Raw genomic sequence first — 20,404 nt, 5'->3', positions numbered from 1 at the left:
AGGCGGTGTTGTGTGTCACAGACTGAGGAAGGTTGCAGATGGACTTGAGCGAGCGTAGGCTGTTCTCAGATCTGTGATCCAGCACTCATTTTACCCTTGAGAGATCGTTCTGTGAATGAGTTTCTTTAGCGTAATCTGTTGCAGATGATCAGCCTGTCCACTACATCAAAGACCCATGACTATTTACTGGGAACATCTCAACTCTTTACATTTACATTTGAAGTATTTGCATTTTTTTTTCCTTCGCCCAAAGAAACATTTCTTGACAGCACTGGCAGAGCAAGCTTTCATTTCCCCTTAGGAGGCGTGACTTAAAAACCTGCTGCTACAGTGTCACAGACCTGAAGATTAACCCATAATGACTTTAATCCTGCAGCAGCAAAAGCTTTCTAAACGCATCAACAACTTTACCTGCTGTTTGACTGCAGGGTCAGAAATATAAGCAAGTTTCTGCTTCCAGTATCTGGCACCGATGATCAGTGCCAAAGGGAAAAAGTTCCCAGGGTTTTAAGTATTTGGAGAATGACGCTTTTTTGGGGGGTAATTTTGCAAACATGTGGTCTCCACACAGAGAGGCCCAGCACTTTTGAATTAGGAATCCATTTGTACTATAATGCTACAGGTTGCTTTAAGCAGACCTGTAGATTTATACTCTATTATGAGTTAGTCAGTACTGTAAATCAACCAGTCTTAACAGCACAAGTCCATTGTGATCATCAAGACTGTAAGAACAGAAACAAGCAGATGATCCCAGAGCTAGGACAACTGATCTGATTAGTGACTAAATGTTTGTCAGGCTGCTGTAGAAGAAAATCTCTAATTTTCTTCCAGTTAACTCATTCCCAATTCCAGCGTCTTGAACAGTTTTTTTTTTAACACAGTACAAGTTAGGTCAACATGCCAGTTGAGAGCCTTTCAGTGTCATTACCATTCATGACAATTTATAGAAACTGAATGCCTTACATGTTTAACCAAAGTGTGCATTTGTTTGCAGTCGCTCCGGTGTTATCGAGAAGTTGGAGGCCTTGGAGTTGGAGAATCCAGAAAAAATGGAGGTGGAGGAGTCGGGGAGAAGCAGAGTCAGACAAGGCCGAAGTGAACACAGACGCTTCCAGAGAGAGGTAACGTGTGTGAGTGTGGGTGTGTTCAGTCCAACAGTGCCAATATTGTGCTGCAGTTCACAATAGATATGGTAATATGTGTAAACAGTGATTTTCAACAACATCACATGGAAAGCCAGATGTGTTCTCAGCAGTGGCCCTACCAGGACAAGTTTTGGTTCCCCCTCTGCCCCGCTGCTATCCCACCGCTCCTCCTCTTTCTTTTCCCTTATCCTCACCCTCTTCCCTCCGTCCTCTCCCTCTCTCTGTCCTGTCTTTGTTTTGCTTGTAGGTCAGAGGTCAGCAGGGGTTGCTGTATTCATTTCCAGTTTCCACTCTGTGGTGGGATTCCCCTGGTGATTACATTTTCCTTTCCCACCCTAGCCCCTTGCGCTAAGTTTGAGCAACTCGGGCCTGAGTTTAGCAAGACAGTGACCCGACACAGAGTCCCCACTCGGACACCACTTGGCCCTGGATCTGTTTCACCATAAAAATATTGCGTACACGTACGCAAATAAAGCAGCCAAGACTGCTTGTGTGTCTCTTACTGCACACAAACGCTCTGTTCTCCTTATTGTTGCGTTGAAACAATGCACACATTTCCAGCTGACGCATTTAGCCTCATGCTAACAGTGTGTATTTTTGTTTTCAGCCTCTTTGATTCAGTGCCGAATTCGGCCTCATAAAACACATGGGCTCAACAAAGTAGTGTTTGTCATGAGATTTCTCCACAGCTCATTAATACCCACTCAAACAGACCTGATTACAAAAGAATGGGTCAGTGATTCTTGCCTGTTCTGTGTGTTTTCTATAAAAACATTTGCCCGCTACTTATTACTTGCACTATTATGCAAACATTCTGGTAGAGCCAATTTACACAAATCTCACAGAAAACTCAAACATGCATCTATGCTTCCTTTTTTCGTCTGTACTATGGACTGTTTTCTATGTGAAGGATGCAGTGCAAAGTGTTATAAATTACTCATCACTTGTATTGTTGATGTTGAGCATGGGAATGCTGACTGTAGTTCACTAAATGGCTGTGGGTGTCAGTAGTGACAGTAGTTTCTTGGAAGTTGCTGAGAGCTTCTTTAAGGGTGTTTATATGCGTGTGTTGTTTAGGAACAGAGGCAAGACGTGGGTCAGGGTCTGGACTTTCCCTCTACCCTGCCCCCTCTGAGAAGAGCCAAGTCGTTGGACCGGAGGACCACTGAGTCAGTCATGACGGTGAGTGTTCTCTTGTTTTTGTAAAGTCTGCGATCATGATAAAACTCCAAGTGTTCCTGTCGGAGAATTGACCTCTCAAAGTGAGCAGTTTGTTTTCCAGCCTTACTCACTAATTGGCAAGAGTCACTGCAGCAGCGGAGATGATAAGAAGTCAGCTGCTGTTGTTTGCTCAGCATGTTGATGGGAATTGTTAGTTCGTCATCCCGCGTTACATCATTATTCGTTTGTTGTGTTATACGCTTGTCTCACACATTAGTTACCTAAAAAACTGTTTGTGATTTTTAATGAATAAATAAGATGATTGAAAAATTTGTTTATATTCATTGAACAATGTTGGCTTTACATTTAAAGCCACTCATAGCGACGTTTCACTGGGCTAAAAGAGCCCCGTTTATAGGGACTCTGGTAGGTTTCCTTTAAAAAAACAAACACTTTCCCTCCTCGTATACTTTGACAGTGGGTGGATGCTCATGTTAAACATGGTAAAATCAGAGTATGTACAGCTTAACCATGTCAGCGCAAGTAAACCCTGTGAGTACCTTTTCAGATTGGCTTAACGCAAGCTGACGCATCACAACTCATTACAGCTTGTTTTTCATTACATCAAGTAACACTTAACTAAGTGGAGTAGTTATAGCAACCCGGTCAAACATCACACGACGTCATTTGTATGCGATGGTAAATGTGTTGCTCGGTCTGTGGCTTTTTGTCAGACTCGGGGACACCCGTGTTGTTGTTTGTTTTTCTTCCATTTTCCGAGTTGCTGGTTTCAAAAATGACAGTTTTAGATTTTCGTGAAGGGGATGCTCTCATGACTCATCGAATGAAGCTGCTGACTAGCCGTTCAGTCAGCAGTCTGACGACGTCACATTCTCGGATCACCTCAGATTGCTTGGAACCCCCTGCCGAGTAGGTACTGCTGGAAAAGCACTACTTGTTTCAGTCAGTGTGAACTGAGGGGAAGAACCAAGGCTCATTAAATGAATCTTTATCTATGTTTTACACTGTGAATCATAAAACGCTACAAATCCATGAATACAAAATATGGAGCAGGAAATGGTAGCAATAAGTCCTCTTTAATCTTGAATTATTTTTAGGGAAAACCTTTGCCTAAAAATGAATCAACTTTAATATTAAAGATATTATTCAATATCTAAATAAAGATTAGATATTAATAAATATGTTAAGATATTTATTAATTTACTTAAAATATAGTTAAGCTGGAGAACAACATGAAAACTGTCATATACAGTAACTAAGAGTACGCATGAAGTTTCACATTTCCACACATCGCGTCTAAATCCAGTTTATTACTTTGACTCTTGTTTTGTCTTCAACAACTTAGCAAAGGTAGTTTTAAGCTTGCTTGACGCTTGTGCAGGTAGCAAACAGTAAGTTTATCAGGACTGTTTGGCTGAAGTGGGAGTTGAATATTAATATTTAATCCATAAATAGTAAAGTGTCTTATTTCACTGTTTTGTAATCTCTGCTAAAGCCACGCCATGCTGCTGCTAAAAGCCGCGGTGAACCAGTAATGAATATGGTTCAATAGGGTGATGAATAAAGGAGCAGGTTCAAAGTTTGTCCTAATAATTTTCAGACCTGAACGCTCCAGGACTGAAAGGTCAGTGCGTTCTGTCTGTGGCCTCGTAAACAAAGCTGCTCTTGTTCTGTTAAGCCGGAGGATCAGAGGTCAGCCGCAGTGCCAGGGCTTCAGCCGAGCAGAGAGAGATCGCTGGCTTGTTGTTGTTCGAGCCTAAGAGGCGTGATTCGCTTAGGTAACACAGTTAGGAGAATTAAACATTGAGCAAACTCTCAGCAGACATCACTCAACAGTATGCCACAGAAAACATTCTATAGACAGATTTAGTGGGGGTATTAACACTGATGGTGCAAGTGGAGCGTTACGGGTTTGTTGTTCTTTTCCACCTTGATATTACTCTTTTTGCACTACAAGTAGTCTCACAGCTCAAAATAGTTCTTTGATTTTTATTACTGGGTCTTGTGAAGCCCCTCAGTTCCAGCCACTATCTAAAACTTTCTGCTCATTCCTTCACAAACAGTAGGTTTGAATAACAGGTTGATGGAGCACACAACCAGCACTGTATGCCTGAAGTGACCGTATGAAGGATGCTCCCTTTCTTTGGCATCATTTAGATCTAAGTGGGGGGAAATGTCAGAAACTGAGCATTTAGAGTACACTGTAAATAAAAGAAGCACAAAGCCACCGTAAAGATACCCGCTGGTTTCTAGATCCCACATTGGAGGTTAAATGTCAGCATTTGGCTACACTTATCTTGGGTATCCTATTTGGATGAGTGTTCAATGAGAGCATGACACGCTCAGTTGTCAGCTAGCAGTCTTTTTTAGCTAAACTGCAGATGTTCAACACATAGACATAGCTAGTTAATACCAAGCAACATATGAGGCTTAGCCCATAGCTGTCCGCTTGCTGTACTAGCATCACTAGTAGTCAAACTAGCCCTGCCCCTAATTTTAAATCTTACCAAATAAAAATATCTTTTTTTTTTTTTTAATACCCCAAAAGTCCAACTAAATGGTGTATGTAATGAGAGTCTATGGGGACTGACCTGTTTTTGGAGCAAATCTTAAGTGACCTTTAAAGGAACTGGCAGTTTTATTTTTATTTTTTAAGCAGACTTATTTTTCAGCCCTAGAGTTTGCCTCTTGGAACTATGGGAGAGGATTAGGGCCAGTATTTTTTTATTATTATTTTTTTAACCACAATTCTGAGATTATTGTCAGATTTCAAAAAAGTCCAAAAGAAGTCCTCAATTTGTATTTTGGTCTCCCCCCCTCCTCTTCCAATGGCTCTAATCCTCTTCTGTATGGCTCAGTCTAATACACAGTTCGGATTTTTTATTTATATTTTTTCATTCTATCAATATATAACATAATATGTAATAATTTTTTGCTTTCTGTCTATGATTAAAATCACAATTTCTATAAAGTTTCTTCAGAAGACTGAAGAAGTCACTTGGATGAGTGGTGAAATGTTTCTCCAGTAGATAATGGTACGTTCAGATGAACAGAATCAACTTTCTCTGACTTCAGTCAGCTGTTCAGATCCAACCTTTCTCCTGTAAAACCTTCTGCAGCATTTTACAGGAGAAAGTAACTGTCCTTGCAGTTTATTGTGCAGGTAAACGGGCAACTGTGCAAGGACAGCACTGTTTCAGATCCTTCTTCTGACTTTAAATATGTAAAATCTCTCCACATTACTGAATTCCACTTACCTTTTTTTCAACACTGTCGTCTTTTGAGCCGAGGGCTGCTTTGATGGGAGCGTTAGCATTTGGTTTTGTCATGTTGTTGTTTATTTCACTCATGCTCCTAATGTGTTGGTTTGTAAAACTACAGCAGGCCCAACATTAGCACATGTGCTGCTGCTCACGACGTAGCGCTAAATCCATTATCATCGGCCTTTTTCTGGTAAAATAAGGTTGGAACAAGTTCTGTTGACTTTATATTGATCATCAGCCATAGTCTGATGGAAATAAGATTGACTTTAAATGGAATATCTGATACAAACCAACTGTGACCTCTGACAAACTTTATCAATGTGTGATTTCTTTCCTAATGTTCCTTGTTGTGGTGGTGCAAGGGTGCTGTAACCCCCGTGCTGCAGGGCACGGCGCAGCCCCCTGCTCTCCCCCTGCTCTCCCCCTGCTCTCCAGGTTATTCTTCTCATCCTGCTCTCTCTGTGTGCAGTTTGTTATGCTGCGTGAATTCATTCTGCTAGATCTAAGATGGAAAAAAGAGACTATGTCTGAGTGTGTATGAGCCCGTCACAACTTCCTACTGCTTCCTGTGGTCACTGTTCACGTGTGCGTGTCTGTGTGTGTGTGTGTGTGTCAGGCTGAGCACTTGGGTTCTGTGGGCAGCACAGCCCTGCAACACATGTGGCAGAAGTTGGCCCCAGTCAGCGGTCCACATTTACATCCTCATCCTTGTCTGATCCGCTGGCAGGGTCAACTTCTCCCTGCAGCCGACTGAGTGAGCATGTGTTTTAGCTGCTGCTGATTTTTGAATGCTAGCAGTGAGGTATTGAACTTGAATTTGACACACTGCCACTGCATTACCTCTCGTTTTATTTAGGCGCTGTTTGTGAGAAAAGTTGAAGTCCTTATTGATGCTTTCTTTTAAAATGAAGATGGGTGGTGGTAGTTTGCTGCTGCAACACATTAATAAAGAACAATGAATGAAAAACATGTTGCTTTGTGACGTTTTCTTAGAATCTGTATCCTCTCTTTATCGATTTATTTCTGTATTTTTTAGCCGGACTTGCTGAACTTCAAGAAAGGCTGGATGGTGAAACTTGACGAGCAAGGCCAGGTACCATTTTTATTAGCTAATTAGGAGAAACGTAAAGAGGAAACTGGAAATGGTATTAACCATTGAAAGCTAAATGAAAATGATTGCTGGAGTCTTCAAAAAAATCAAGAGTTCAAAAACCTGAGTCACTGTCTGTCTGTAGCGTTCGATGGCCTTTACACACCTGTGGCCACACTTTGATGTTCCATCTTCAATGGACTTGAAAGACGAGGGTGGTGCTAGGAAGCTTTAAAATACTGTTTATAAGATATATAAAGAGACAAACTCTACACTGACACATAGGACTGTGTGGACACTCGATATGTGACTTGCTATGCTACCTTGCTGTATTACACAGCTCTGTTTTTAAACTGTAAATTTTTTTCTCAAGTGGAAGAAGTACTGGTTTGTGCTGACTGATCACAGCCTGAGATACTACAAGGATTCAATTGCAGAGGAGGTGGGCTTATTTGTTCTCTTTCACACCTTGTGTTTTTATTTCCTTCTACCTTTAAAATGCGTCTTTGTTTCTGTGTAACTCAGGCCTCTGACCTGGATGGTGAGATTGACCTGTCCACCTGCTACAATGTAACTGAATACCAGGCTCAGCGAAACTATGGCTTTCAGATTCATGTAAGAGGCTTTGCTTGTTTTGTCTCAAACCTTTCTGCTCAAGGAAAAATCTTTCAGTGTGATGACATTGTAACAGTTCGTGTGTTTGATTCTAGATTTTGTTGCACTTAACCATTAGCAATACTTAACATGTAATTTTGCTCGTCTTCTGGGGTAAATGCCAGATTTTCCACTCGATATCCACAGTAAAATGTCATATTGTCTCATCATATGGGTGTTTTTTGTCACTCAGTATTTAGTTTAAACAAGAAGAACATTTTCATTTCATGCATTTTATTTTATTTCAAAGGCATTGAAAAAAAGTGGCCACCAAGTGGTCATCTTAAGCCCTTATGTGTGAACAGTAATGTGAGACTGTCTGTTTGCTTTATTCTATAAATGCAGTCATAAAATCACCGATCCAATTTAAAAACTGCTTGGTGACTCAGAATGTAAGAGAGTGTGTATGTACCCTCCAATCTGCAAGAAACTTTCCCTGAATATTGTCTCACACGCACATTACTAACATCTCTCTGTTTTATATTAATTTTGAGTCGCCACTAAATACTGAATGAAGGCTTTGGAAAGTGCTGCAGGCACTTTTGCTAGTACTCCTTATACGCAACCACACAGCTCCATGAGCTGATGTCTCCACGTGGTGCGTTCAACTTTAAGTCAGAATTTCCAACTTCCTGGTTGGAATTTTTTTTTAACTGGAACGTCCCCTCAAGTCAGGCTTCCAACTTGGAAAGTTGGGGCAGCTCCATCAACTCTGACTTAACAATCAACGATGGCAGCAGCGCACGTAAAAACGAAACAATGAAAGTATATAACTTAGTCTGAACTGCTGTTGTTCATTGGACATCTATGAACGTGCTGCAGCTGTGTTTGTAGGCACATTTGTAGTGATGCGGGATTATTTGGGTTTTCTTACTTTTCCAGGTTTGCTACTAGAGAAGCGCTAATTAATCTGCTACGATAAAGAGAGATTTCTATTCAGGATTTTTTTGGCTGCTACATCTCTTCTCTATATCGCTCTTTCTCATCACTCTGTGTGTTCTTCACTGTGCTTTTTGATGTTTAGACGCAGGAAGGAGTGCACACTCTGTCTGCCATGACAGCAGGCATACGTAGGAACTGGATCCAGGCAGTCATGAAGAATGTCAGACCCTCCACTGCCCCTGATGTGGCAAGGTGGGTACAAGTCACAGTTATAACATGCTTCTCAGTTATCAAGAAACTCAATGCTTTCGTGTAATATTCATGTATATTAATACATTAAAAGATAGATTTCAAAGTTTAGAGATGAAAAAAGAACAGGAAAGCAGAAACTTACTTTGCTTTCTTTCGCCGTTTAGCTCGACCGAGGATCATGGCTCATTCTCTCCTTTAGAGGGTCTCGTCAGACCAGATGTCACTCAGGACTCTCCTTCTTCTGAGGCCTCATCTGTAGACAAAGAAGCCACTTCTGGAGTCATTAAGAGCCGAGCTCGCGAGCGCAGGCGAGAAGGCCGCTCTAAGACATTTGACTGGGCAGAGTTCAGGCCCATAGCCCAGGCTCTGGCTCAACAGCGGGCGCAGGAAGCCGAGAGTCTCCAGGCAGACATGGGGGAGCTCGAGCGCAGTCGGAGAAGAGAGGAGAGACGGAAGAGGTACGAGAACGTGACAAGCTCAGACCCTGCATCGGTTAAAGAAGGAGGGAGGACCGACGATGAGAGGGGAGACGAACCTCCGGGTTCGCTAGGTCCCGTATCTCTGGAGAGGCAGCAGATGGTGGAGGAGGTGATCGAAGAACACTGGCGACAGGTAGAGAAGACGCCCATGCGGGAGGAAAGGAGGGTGCCGCTGCCCACCGCAGTGCAACCTAGAGAGACTGTAGAGCTGGAGCAGCTACTGGAGAGTTATAAGCAAGGGGTATGTTTCCTTGTTTGATTTAGATTGTTGCTGTTGTTTTGAGTGAAATTCAAATATACAAAGTGAAGAATCCAGTCAGCAAGTACAGAGCTAAGCCTGTATTTAAGCTTCAGGGGGAAAATGCATTTTAGATTTTATTTGGTTAGTTTTAATCGGTTTAAGAGCTTCAGTAAATTTAAACTTGCCATTGAATTGATTGCTGCATACAGTATAACATAGTCATGAATAATAACTCTGTAGTGTAACAGTTTAGGTATTTGCTTAACAAGTGAAAGATGAATCCAATGAAGCCAGCATCTTACCAACAGTCAAACACGGTGGTGGTAGTGTGATGGTGTGGGGCTCTAAAAACAAAAACAAAAAAGACTGAAATCCTATTGAGATGCTTTTGCAAGACCTCAAACAAGAAGGAGAGTGGGCAAAATTTCTTCCCCAGTGATGTGAAAGACTGATTGCAGTTTTTGCAAATGCTTGGTTGCAGTTTTTGGTGCCCCAGGTAGCACAACCAGTTATTAGGTTTAGGGGGAATTCACTTTTCCTACATAGGGCCAAGTAAATTTGCGTAGCTTTTTCTTTAATAAATGAAGTCATCATTGTAAAAATGCGTGTTTGCATTTATTCAGGTTGTCTTTAAGTCTCCTATTCAAATAACCATATGGTCAGGGCCTTTCTGTGGGGGGTGGCATGGTCTCCTCCCTCCTCTCTGGGTACTCTGCCTTCTCCCACAGCACCAATAACTGGGCGTTTGCTGCAGTTAGTGAGGTTATGATAATTGGTGATTCAAAATTGCCTCTCACTCTATGGCAGCTGGGATTGGCTCCAGCCCCCCTGTGACCCTGAATTGGATAAGCAGAAGAGGATGGATGGATATATATATATATATATATATATATATATATATATATATATACACATACACATACACACACACACTACATTATATATTTTATATTCTAATATTCTTCCTGCCGTTTTTACAGATTGAGGACCTGAAGGCACAGTTGAAGAGCTGTCACAAGCAGCTCCTGGACTCAAATAAGCACAAACAGGAGCTGGAGATCCAGCTGAGAATGGCTCTGGAGAGAGAGCAGGATGACCGATCTGGTTACATCTCTCCGGTGAGTTGTCCCTTTATTCTGCTCTTATGGGAAGTCCTGTTGTAAACTCGATCAGTACATTCTTAACTGAGCAGTGGTTTCTACTTCATTTCGTAACATTTTCTGCATGTTGTATTTTATCGAGAGAAAATCGCAACCAAACTGACGAAGCTACAACGTGGCTACAGATAAACGCCTTTGCATGACTTCATTGCATGTGGAAAACGATAAGATTTCATTACTAAATTGGCTTATACTAGTTAATCTGCTCGCTTTGTGTTGTAGGTTTTTACTTTATCAGGACTCATGCAAGGAGTTATTTGAGTAATTTTCTTGATTTTGGACCAAAGGACTGTAGTTTTGCAGTTTCTGGAGAGGTGTTATTTCACTGTAAGTGTTAATTACATGTGAAAAGTGATAAACAGACACAAATATAAGAATAATGTTGAAGTGTGTTTAAACATTTACCGTATATGAGTTTTTTTCTCATAGAATCAATACAAAAAGATGAACATGAAATCAAAATTAGAAAAGCGGAAGTGAAATGATGGCATTTTTTTTTTCTCCTTGTAATTTTCTCTTTTGCATTTCGACTTCATCATTCAATTTATAGCAATAGAAAATGGAAAAAGCGAAACTTGAGTAGAACTTGTTTTCTTTTTGATTCATTTTTCAGTTGTTTGTTGCCGAATTCATGAAGAGAATTTTGTCTTTGAGTTTAGAGTGACATTTTCCTGCATAGTCTCTGGCACGATTGCTTCACTTGTTGAAATGTTTGTCTTGACATGGAATAATAACCTCTTGGCCTGTATTCTACTCATTTGCATGGACATCAGATTCTTCTATTAACTGCTATAAAGACATCCATTTGTTATTCTTTTAACAAATTTTATATGTAGAAGTGTACTGACATAAATGTATGATGTCGATTTCTTTGCCTGTGTTTTGATGTATGGATGGGTTCTTACAGAGTGAGGCTGAATGATGTTTTAAATACATATATATGTAAATTATATATAATTTTGTTTTTGGCAGATTTCAAGTATAGTGCTCTTACTCTAGACAGTGAATTATTTTGAGAAAGTTGGGAGGGTGTTTGAAGCATTAGATTTGAGCTGCATAATGCATTTCATTATCTCCTCTCAGACTTGGACGTGAAACCAGTGAAATGTGTGTTTGTAGGACCTGGTATGCCTTTCTATCCTTGAATAAACCACTCAGCTGAAACTAATATTGCATTACTTACCACTTAAAGTAACCTTTAACCATTAAATGTGCATGCTATTGGTATTAACTAACCCCAGCTATTTAAATCTTTCAGTTGCTTTTAATTTACACCTTTAAACCAAAAGAAATTTTTGGATTTGTTTTGAATCTGTTCATTTGCATAATTTGGTATTGTTATGTGGGAATGCTTAATGTAATGTCACTTTTTAATTTAATAATAATAATTTAAAGAGAAATAATTAGTAGTTAGCGCTGGAAATTATAAGCAAGCTTTGTGTCTCCCCTGCTGTGTGTTAACCAACTGTCTGGTCCCCTTTTCCAAGCTGGAGCAACCTTTGGGTCTGGAGGCTGATGTGACGCCCCAGATGAAGAGGCCCGAACTGGTTAGTTCTCAAGCGCAGAGTTTAACAAAGAAGTACCAGGAGACCAAAGAGCTCCTGAAGCTGCAAGAGCTGAAAAAGCGCAATATGCAGGCACAGCTTGGCCTCTCGCTTTCTCACCTTCCCATCAAGGACCCTTACTTTTCTGAATCCCACAAAACATCCATCCTGGAAGGCCCTCCCCCTGAACTTGTCCAAAAACCAGTTAGCTTTTTAATCCAGGACACCACAGAGGCTATTCAAGAACTAGAGGACTTAACGCATGACAATCCTCTGACTCTAAAGGAGCTGGCGAAAGTGTTGAAATTACATAGCTGTAATCAAGACACAGCAGAGAAGCATCAACTTCAGAAGCTGCTGGAGACCTGGAAGCACCAGCAGGAGTTAGAAAATGAAACCATAAAAAAGAGTTTAGCTAGAGCTGGAGAGAGCATCCGCAAATATGAAGCTCGTCTTCTAACCATGGAGGACATGGTGGGGAAAGTTCACAAGCAAAGTTTTGAAAGCCCAAAGGGCTCCTACAGTCTTCTGTCCAAAACTGAGAACTACTCAGAGTCGAGTGATGAAACTATTGGAATGCTGTCTCAGAGGATTGAACTTTTAACTAGTGAAAATGGAGCATTGAAACAGCGATGTCAGGAGATAATAAATCAACTGACTGAGGCTGACAGAGAGATAGACAGACTGAAAGCTGAACTCATCAGCCAGCAAGGTGGCAAACAGCATCACCTTGTCTTGGAGGAGCTGAAAAGACTAAAAGCTGAACTGGCTGAAAACCAAGCCAATGCCATAGACAGGGAGTATTACGAGAGGGAGTTGAATGAGAAGTCCTTGAGGCTCCATGAAGCGCTCGTTACATTGGAGGAGCTTGGCAGCATCCTTAAAGACACTGAAAAGAAGCTACAGTTAAGAGAGGCCACACTGAAAGGTCTGGGCTTCCAGGGAGATTATGAAGATGACGAATTAAACCCAGAGAAAGAGCAACTCCAAGAGCTGCTTGAAGCCTCAGAAGCAAAGTTATTTGAGACCAAGTCAAGCCTTCAGACTACAGAGCAGCGCTGTATGGAACTAGAAACTAGGAACAGTCAACTAGTTGAACTAAATCAGAAAATTGAGAAGGTCAGCAGAGAGAAGCTAGAAGAAGCAGAAAATGAAATAAGGGTGCTAAGAGAGAAGTTGGTAATGAGCATGAGTACAGATGAAAAGGATGCTGAATCTGTTGAGGCAGAAGAGAAGCATGTGGATGATAAAGGACTTTTAATGAAAGTAGTACAAGAGTTTGAGATGAGGTCTGCATCGATGAATCAGGTTGTGGAAATGTTAGAACAGGTAGATGTTGATGTTGAGAGTATGCTTGGTGAATTAAAAAGCACTTTATTTTCCTCTTCAGAGGAAGAGACATTTTACCCGAGTGGAAAAGATGCGTCATTCGTGTTAAAGGGAGAGTTCTGGAGCCAACTGTTGGGCACCACTGTAGCAAAATCAAAGGAAGACGGACAGAGCCGTGACAGAGGGGTAGAAGAACAGATGATGGCAGAGAAGAGCTTAATGCTCTTGATTAGGAGGATTTGTTCGCAGGCAGACGTTGGAAGTGACAGAGTGACAGATTTGGGATCGATGTATAGCTGGCTTGATAATGAAACAAATGCTCTGATTCTTAAACAGTTAAAAGAAATTCTGGAGGAAAAGTCGCAGAGATTTAAGCAGATTGCCTCCAGTTTGAAGCTTGATAAAGATGACAAACTCCATTCTTTGGCATTAGCAAGCTTTGGCCAACAAACACAATCTTCCGAACATCTGCGTGAATCTCTCAAAGAAGCATACATATCTTACTTGATTATTAGGCTCAATGTCCAGTATGAGAAAGGGCTAAAGAGAAAAGAGGAAGAAGTAAAGATGCCTGGCGTAAATTGTCCAAATTGTCCAAAATTAAGAGAAGTTGCCAGTGGGCTTCAGTCCAAATTGGCAGATCTTCAAAGTCAACTATCTGAGGCGTATTTGAAAGCTGCCCCAGGGTCTCAAACTCTGATTCAGATTGAAGGAGAATCCATTGATTCAGTCGATAAAACCATTGAGCTTCATGATATGATAGCCGAGCACAGGAAAGAGCTACTAGAAGTCAAAGATGGCTACGAGCAGGAAGTTGATAAGTTGAGGCAGGAAATAGCAAAAGCCAACGAGACACTTCGTCTCCGTTCAGAAGAGAATGTAAAAGAGATTGACTCGCTGACGAACTGTATGGAGAAATTGAAGGAGCAGCACGAGAGGGAGATGAGTCGTCTCCTGGAGAGGTTTGACCGGGAAATGGAAGAGCTGCGAAGCATGATGAATCTAGCAACTGCAGGCAGGAATGAAGCAGATGACAACGTACCTTTGGATCACGCCTTGACCCTGAAAGAGCGCATCCAAGAGCTGGTGACCCAAGTCTCAGTCATGACCGAAGAGATGAGACGGCGCGAAGAGCAGGGCGACGTAACCATTCTGCGGCTGAAATACGAGAAAGACCTGGAAAACCTGAAGGTGGAAGTGCTCCTTGTCCTTGCCATCCTCCATCTGTGATGCCTTGTTTTCCTTTGTGGCATTCCCAGATCCCCCTCCCTTCCCCAACATCTACTCCCTTCTCTCGCTCTTTGTTCCGTAAACCAATTTTCTTTTGTGTTGCATGAAAACTAACCTGCTGCAGGTTTATGTTATCACTGATGCTGCTTTAGTTGTTTATTGAGGAACCCATTTTGTTGATGTTTCGTCAAAGTTACCTTAATGAATACAAGACTGAAGCCTCAAACTCTGACTTGGAGTTTGAAGCTGATGGCTTCTCTCGAATTTGGGCTTCAGAAATCTGTCAGTGCCCGACTGTTCTGTGAAATGAGTTCCTCTATTGGTAGTTGAGTGTGCTTACTGATCTAATCTCGGCAGTTTTAGTTACAAAGCAAATAACTGATCCTTTGCAGCACCTTGAAGTCTTTTAGAGTTAAGAATTTTAAAAAGACCATTTCTGTTTTCAGATTAATATTAACTTTAATTCTTTTCCTTTTGCCGTTTCTACTGTTTATTCCATACTGTGACTGAAGACAACTGAGTACTAGCTTTTTTTCCTTGAACTTGTCAGCAGCTAATTGGCAGCACTTGTGATGAAACCCAATATTTTCTCAAGCAGAAAAATTAAATGCCATTCCTAAGATAATAAAGGCTTGTCCTCATATACAGGGTTGGGGGCGGGTTTCCCATTCGGCTCCAAGAGCTGCCCAAAACTGCACACCTCTGCAATGGGGAAAATGCCCTCAGTGACAAGACGTCACTGAATAAATATCTTGATCTGAAATTATTTGATATTTTCTTGAACATAAAGGACAACAGCTCCTAGTTTTTCAGTAGGATTTGTATTGGAGAAGGTTTAATACAAATTCCATTATTATACCCTAATTTGCAAAGGTATGCTTCCAAAAACTCCTGAATCCAGATAGGATAGGCTTCCAATGGTTATTTGTTCCTATGTTAGGCCTCACATTGCCATTTATAAACTACCAGAGCTAAAAGTAAATAAACCCATCCCCCATAAATCATCCTGCTATCAGAGGCACAAACAATCAGCCATACCTGTTTATTAAACACAGTTTCTGAGCACTTAATGCAGGGATGTTTAATTTGATATGCTTACATGAATGAGTGTTTGGGGTTGTGTCTGCTAAGTTTCAGTTTTGAGGTAGTAATTGTCGATCACAGCTACAGTACGTTCTGTGATAATGAAATCTGTGACACCATGAATTCAGTAGATGTTGCAGAAAAACACAATTCAACTTTAACAGGGCAAACGGGACCTAGTTATAATTTTGTATGTCTAAAAGAGGGAATGGACATACGGCTTTGGTCAAAAGTTTATTTACACTCATCGTGGATATGAGTGTTGTTATTAATAATGAATTCTTTTGGAATGATTGTATAGCATACATCTTTATTCACTTTATAAACAAGAATTGGGTGAACAATTTCAAATTCATTTTGGATTTTCTCTGAAAGGCTCAAATATAAACATATATTCATTAAAACCTTTAAGAAGTGGTCACAAAGGTTCTAATATATCTTTTAACTTGACAACACCAAGGCTTATTACTGTTAGTTATTTATTAGCGATCATGATTGACTGCAGCTGGTAATTTCTCTTTGCCAGTATTTTTTGGATTGACCAGTAACACCTAGAATCACCATCACGTGATATGAAATTGGCCAGAAAGTTGAGGACCAGCCCAGGAACCAGCAAGGCTCAAGTCTGCCATGAGCTGGAAACCGCTAACTGTCACTGTCCAGAGTGAAGCCAGCTTTATGTGGCCACGGACTAGGAGGGAGTTAACAAAGAAAGAAGCCCCTGTTCAAAAATCAAAGCCTTCAACCGCCACTCAAATTTGCAGCTATAAATTTGGAAGCCAAATGGCCTCTGGAGAACATTGTATATGGTCAGACAAGAGTAAAACTGAGCTGCTCGGCCCCAATGACAATAGGTATGTTTGGATAGAGCAATACAGACTAGTATAGTAGCAAGATTGCATTATGAAGATGACATTTTAATTCATCATTCACACAGCTTTGTAGCACACCAGTGAGTTTTACTTGTGTTGGCTCCTCATATAGTCTCTTTGACTTCAGGCAAACCGAAGGACCTGGATCGGGGCACAGCCACCAACCAAACACCCAGATTAGTGGCAGTGAATGCAGGACGGAAGTAGGGCAAGGTTTTAGGTTGGGCAAGTGCAAAGACTATTGAAATCTCTCCTTATTGAGGATTATTATTCTCCCTCACTTTATTCTCACCATCCAGAAGTGGCAGTTTTGCAAGCTGATTGGGATGTCCTATGACATGTAATGTTTGAGACACCCAGTTATATAATTGTCAGCTTAACCACACATTCCACCAAAGATTTGGCCTCCAGGCAGATTAGGATTTGTGTGTTAGCTGTAGGATACAAGTGCTGTTTGGAGTCCGGATTTCCAGAAGCTCGGATATTGTGCTGTGGACAGGAGATGGCAGCTTTTTTTTCTCTTACATCTCTCTCATTGTCTTTGCCCTTTTCTTACGTGCGTTGTGTATCCTGTCATTCCTTTTAATCCTTTTTGTACTCACACAGGCTCAACTTGCTCATGGCTGACAAGCTCAAGCTTGCAAGTGAATTGCTATAACTAAATTGATGATCTTTGCTGACATATAATTATATATAAAGGTCCAGGAGGTTTTTCCTCCTGCTCAGCTCCTGATCAGGAGAACCTTTTGGTCCCACGTTCAGGTGACCTGTAAACTCACAGCTGCAGTGTGCTCGCTTTTTGCCACAGGCCACCTGTGAGAGAGGTTTCGCTGCAATGGAGGAGTCTCACCAGAAAGTGATCGACGAGCTGCAGAAGAAACACCAGAGAGAGCTGGAGAACCTGAAGGAGGAGAAGGAGAGGCTGCTGGCCGAGGAGACGGCAGCCACCATCGCAGGTAAATAGAAAAAGTCGTACCAACTGTATCTTTTTCCTACTATATCTTTAGCTCATCATAACTTGCTTACAATGCGTTACAGTAAGTTTTGATTAAAAAGAAACTTTTTGTTTGTTATCTCAGCTATTGAAGCAATGAAAAACGCCCACCGTACAGAGCTGGAGAAGGAGCTGGAAAAGGCTCGCAAAACCAACAGCAATACGGAGAATGCAGACATCGAGGAGATCCGCAGACAGCATGAGTGAGTTCTTCTCATACCCATAAGCACCAAAGTGTTTGTAACCCCTCTCTCATCTCAGCTGATGAGGGCTGACAAACTATCAGGCTGGCTGAACCAGTGATCATGCCTGGTGGGACATGTCAAAAATGCTGTGAAGTAGTTGTTTGACAAGATACAGTGCATTGTATTCTGTGTCCTGATTGGCTGTAGACCACTGTCAATCAATCTCGTGCCGTGTCTCCTGTACAGTACAGAACGCGTTCAGCTTGTCAAATTTACATAAATCTTTGATCACTACCAGCGTGACTCTGAAGTGCTGCACCGTGTTTGTAAGTTTTCTCCCCAACAAACACAACAATGTCGATGAAACGTCGTCACCTGCAGGTGCCTTTGGTTTCATTCTATAATACTGGTCTTATTTTTCTAGCAGGTTTGAACTTTGAGAGTTTAAACAAGAGAGAAAAGTGTAAAAATGTTCATTCCTGTCTGAACAAAGTGTGTAATGAGGGGTTTTACAGCCTTAAAACATCTGTAATAACTGTAAAAAATAAAGTAGGCTACTTCGCAGATTTCACTTATCGCGGGTTATTTTTAGAACTTAACTCCCGCGATAAACGAGGGACCGCTGTATACTTAAAATATCTTATAAAGACAATTTTAGGTAAAAACTGAACCATTACTCCGTACGGTGTGGAAGTCTGTTATGCAGTGGTGGATTTTGGCTGGCACGGTTTGAGTCTATGTCCCTGACATTGAAGGAAAGCAGCCTTCCATGCAAATGGTTATAGGATGAATATTATGTGAGTTATGTTCTGGCCACAGCTGTCCTCAACTCAAATCTCAGCTGAGCTGAACACCTATTGCTAGCTATCAAAGCATTAAACTGCTTTTTTGTAGAAGAAATAAAATTCAGTTCATTTTATATTGTTAGGCACAGACCTTAATAATTCATTAATGTAGAGAAAATCCCAACAATCATGCTCGTCATGGATACATAAAAGAATATTCCTGTTGACTAAGTAGTCCACTGGACAGGAGGAAAAATTCAGATTAATCCGCAAGATGACTTAAAAAGGAGAAAACTGTTGGAATTGAGCCCAAGGTTAAAATTGTCTGTACAAATGTTCCACATGTATTTAAGAGTTGACTGAAAAAAGCAATGGTTCGTGTAGCTCGACTCTGAGTGTAAGATAATTGTACTAATAGGTTTCTGCTGACTGTGCAGGTGTCACTGCTGACTTGTTGGGACATGCATGCATGCACTGTGTTCAGCAGCTTGACACCCTGTGATGCTTCACACAGGAACATGTGTGGAAGTGCAGGTGTTGACTATAAATCACACTGCATTTAAACTGGCTTAGATTTTTTTACATTCTCTATTTTCACTCTGATGCCGGATAAAAGGAGAAGCTCTTTTTTTTTTTTTTTATTGCAGGGAACAGTTTGCTGCTGTTTATTTGCTCTGAAATAAAAGTACTCAGCATTAACCCCAAACTAACAGATGCTAAAGAACTGCCTGACCTTCAGGTTTTTTTCACTCCTGAAGTATTTTTTTCCTCTCAGCACGGTGTTGAATTGTATTTCAGGGAGGAGTTGTGTTCCTTCCAGCGGGAGATTGAGGTGTTGTCGGAACAGTATTCCCAGAAGTGCCTGGAAAACGCCCACCTGGCCCAGGCACTGGAGGCAGAGCGACAGGCCCTCAGGCAGTGTCAGAGAGAGAACCAGGAGCTCAACGCGCACAACCAGGTGCCGACAGAAACGCACACTGCTCACCTGAGCGCACAAATAACTGTGTTATAACTGCCCCAGTGGGCATGAAAGTGCACTGTCATTCTGAGTCTTCTGATTTGCTTCTGTGGGATGTTTTCAGGAGCTGAACAACCGACTGGCAGCAGAAATCACTAAGATGCGCTCCATGACCTCTGAGGATGGAGTGGGAGACACAAATACCACAATACAGGGGAAGGAGCTCTACGAGTTAGAAGTAAGGTTCAAGTCGCATAAGTTCCTGGATGTGAAACGTATGAAAACGAGTCTCTGCTAGTAAGGTTTTAATAGCCTCTCCTCAGGAAATGTTTCCACCCTCAAGGTGACTTGGCTCATATTTTTAGCATAATTTTTTCCTCGTCTTGTTTTCCAGGTTATGCTGCGAGTGAAGGAGTCTGAAGTCCAGTACCTGAAGCAGGAAATCAACTCCCTCAAAGATGAACTGCAAGCAGCCCAAAGAGTACATTTCAGTTTTTTTCTTTCCCCCTCATAAATTCATCACAGATCTAAAGATAAATCCTTTTTCTGAACTGCCAAACAATGTGCTTTCAGGATAAGAAATATGCAACAGATAAGTACAAGGACATTTACACAGAGCTGAGCATTGTCAAGGCCAAAGCAGAGCGGGATCTGGGCCGGCTCAGAGACCAGCTGCAGCTGGCTCATGAGGCGCTCGGGGAGCCGGCGCTGGAGGAGGTGGAACGAGGGGGCTATGGTACAAAAACGCGCCGCAAAACACACCTCATGTTGGAATCGACTCGCACCCAGACTCTTATCTTATTGTGACCGACACATTTTTTCCTCCAGATATCATGAAGTCCAAAAGCAACCCTGACATCCTCAAGATGGCAGCTGCTGCAGCGAAACGCTCAGAGCGCACCATGAGGTCAAAGGTGAGTGTCCTGTGAAGGGGCATGCAAAGAGTTTTATCAGATGTGTTAATTCAGGTTTTCTCATTGAACTCTATCACCCATTGTATCATTGCTCAAGCAACAGCAGATATTGAAAGTGGTTAACTCCAGCCTTCAAAAGCCTGAGAAGTTGTTTCCAGTGAC

General features: G+C 41.5%; 1 protein-coding gene across 3 annotated transcripts in view; it reads left to right on the top strand.

Moving 5' to 3' along the window:
• mpripb (myosin phosphatase Rho interacting protein b) overlaps window positions 1–20,404 on the top strand; it is a 46,502-nt gene that overhangs the window by 22,640 nt on the left and 3,458 nt on the right. For 2 of the 3 annotated variants that reach the window (XM_026177396.2, XM_080305658.1), the window contains exons 8-23: window positions 995–1,121; window positions 2,223–2,327; window positions 6,627–6,683; window positions 7,054–7,122; window positions 7,206–7,295; window positions 8,359–8,468; window positions 8,633–9,188; window positions 10,169–10,306; window positions 11,836–11,895; window positions 17,215–17,362; window positions 17,486–17,603; window positions 19,169–19,328; window positions 19,453–19,566; window positions 19,723–19,809; window positions 19,902–20,064; window positions 20,157–20,242. In XM_026177396.2, coding sequence (XP_026033181.2) covers window positions 995–1,121; window positions 2,223–2,327; window positions 6,627–6,683; window positions 7,054–7,122; window positions 7,206–7,295; window positions 8,359–8,468; window positions 8,633–9,188; window positions 10,169–10,306; window positions 11,836–11,895; window positions 17,215–17,362; window positions 17,486–17,603; window positions 19,169–19,328; window positions 19,453–19,566; window positions 19,723–19,809; window positions 19,902–20,064; window positions 20,157–20,242 — 2,188 coding nt within the window. The remainder of the gene's footprint in view (window positions 1–994; window positions 1,122–2,222; window positions 2,328–6,626; window positions 6,684–7,053; window positions 7,123–7,205; window positions 7,296–8,358; window positions 8,469–8,632; window positions 9,189–10,168; window positions 10,307–11,835; window positions 11,896–17,214; window positions 17,363–17,485; window positions 17,604–19,168; window positions 19,329–19,452; window positions 19,567–19,722; window positions 19,810–19,901; window positions 20,065–20,156; window positions 20,243–20,404) is intronic. The other variant, XM_026177397.2, reaches the window with a different exon arrangement.

This window comes from Astatotilapia calliptera, chromosome 8 (assembly GCF_964374335.1).
Source record: "Astatotilapia calliptera chromosome 8, fAstCal68.1, whole genome shotgun sequence".
Classification (NCBI taxonomy): Eukaryota; Metazoa; Chordata; class Actinopteri; order Cichliformes; family Cichlidae; genus Astatotilapia; species Astatotilapia calliptera.
Note: the sequence above shows the minus strand (reverse complement) of the source record. Positions and strands in the feature narration are given on the sequence as shown.